This window comes from Meleagris gallopavo, unplaced genomic scaffold, assembly GCF_000146605.3.
Source record: "Meleagris gallopavo isolate NT-WF06-2002-E0010 breed Aviagen turkey brand Nicholas breeding stock unplaced genomic scaffold, Turkey_5.1 ChrUn_random_7180001879942, whole genome shotgun sequence".
NCBI classification, from domain to species: domain Eukaryota; kingdom Metazoa; phylum Chordata; class Aves; order Galliformes; family Phasianidae; genus Meleagris; species Meleagris gallopavo.
The window spans coordinates 1-1,573 of record NW_011144231.1 but is presented as its reverse complement, the minus strand read 5'-3'; the positions used below and the strand labels follow the sequence as shown (position 1 = coordinate 1,573).

The following is a 1,573-nucleotide window of genomic DNA, read 5'->3' as shown; positions in this document are numbered from 1 at the left end:
CGCTCCCCGCCCAGCGTCGCCGCTCCTTGGGGCTCGGCAGCAGGCGCCGTTTAGCGCTAATTAGCCTCAACACGGTCATTAGCATACGAATTGCCGGCAGATCGGTTTAATAGGTGAGATAAAGAGCAGATTGCCGTGAGTCACTCCCTGCCAGCCGAGGGGGACACACGCTGTGAAATGTCAGGAGCGTGTAGCATCGCTGCCACCTGCAACGCAAAGGGGCTAAACGGCAGCCGGGGAGGGAAACGGCCCGACCCACAACCCCAGCAGCCGTGCCAGAGACGGGACGGAAAACTGTACGGTGAGGCCGCTCCCCGCTGCTCCCATCCCCGACTCCCCCCCATCCCGTCGCACCCACCTGTGGCATCGGGCACGGGCGTGCGCGGGGGCGGCCCCGGAGAACACATCGCATTCCAAATGTTCAGCTTGTGCAGCGGAAACGGATGAGTTTGTGGAAAGCTTGCTTGAAGTCTTCGTTAGACATGGTATAGATGATGGGGTTGATGAGGGAGTTGAGATATCCCAGCCAGTTGAAAAGTCAAAGATGGCCATGTGGAACCAGCAAGCATCCTTGCAAATAGGCAACACCAGGCTGATGATGAAAAACGGCAGCCAACAGACGATGAAGGCTCCTAAAATAATCCCTAAAGTCTTTGTCGCTTTCCGCTCCCTAGCGGCTGTCAGCTTCTTTTCTCCAGCAGGGCGTCCGACACCTTCACCTTCACCTGGTTCATGTACACAGGAGAACCCGTCTCACTGGAGCCCTCGGGGGCCTTGGAGTTGATGGATGTAACGGAGGAGGACGACCCGGGGGAGTCCGTGATCAGCTGAGCCCGAGTCAGTCTTTTCCCCGCTTTCTTTGGCGTCTGCTTCAAAATCCTCGATCTGGCTTCCACGTAGATCCTCCCGTAGAGGGCTATCAGCAGCAGCGTGGGGAAGTAGAAGGCTCCCACCGTGGAGTACACGGTGTAGAGGACGTGGTCCGTGTTCACCGCACAGTTAGAGGCTTCCTCGGCCTTCGCTTGCCGCCAGAACAGCGGGGGTATGGAGATGCAGATGGAGAAGACCCACACCAGCGCGATCATGCCCGCTGCCCGCTTGGGAGTCCTTTTCGTGGAGTATTCGACGGCGTCGGTGATCGCCCAGTAGCGGTCCAGGGCGATGACACAGAGGTGCAGGATGGACGCCGTGCAACAGGTGATGTCCGAGGACAGCCAGATGTCGCAGACGACCTGGCCCAGCGTCCACTTGCCGGTCACAGTGTACAGGGTGCTGATGGGCATGACAAGGATGGAGACGAGGAGGTCGGTGAAGGCCAGAGAGGCGATCAGGTAGTTGGCCGGCGTGTGGAGTTTCCTCGTCTGGTAGACCGTAGCGATGACAAAGGCGTTGGAGAGCACCGTGGCCAGGGTGACGAGCGCCAGGACGACGGCGAGCACGATCTTCCCGGAGAGGGGGGTGGCATCCTGGTAGATCCCTTCCTCGGCGCTGCAGTTTCGGCCGTGGTAAGAGTCGTTGGCGGGGAGCAGGGGCGCTGGGCAGGGGCTCGCCGGCTCCATCCCTCCGCGGCCGC

General features: G+C 60.3%; 1 protein-coding gene across 1 annotated transcript in view; it reads right to left on the bottom strand.

The window, feature by feature from the left end:
- HTR1B (5-hydroxytryptamine receptor 1B) overlaps positions 1-1,567 on the bottom strand; it is a 2,938-nt gene extending 1,371 nt beyond the window's left edge. Inside the window, 3 exon segments of the mRNA XM_010727280.3 lie at positions 359-537; positions 540-692; positions 695-1,567. Of these exon segments, the coding sequence (XP_010725582.1) occupies positions 422-537; positions 540-692; positions 695-1,559 (1,134 nt within the window). The 5' untranslated portion in view covers positions 1,560-1,567 and the 3' untranslated portion in view covers positions 359-421.
- Between the last annotated feature and the right edge of the window lie 6 nt (positions 1,568-1,573).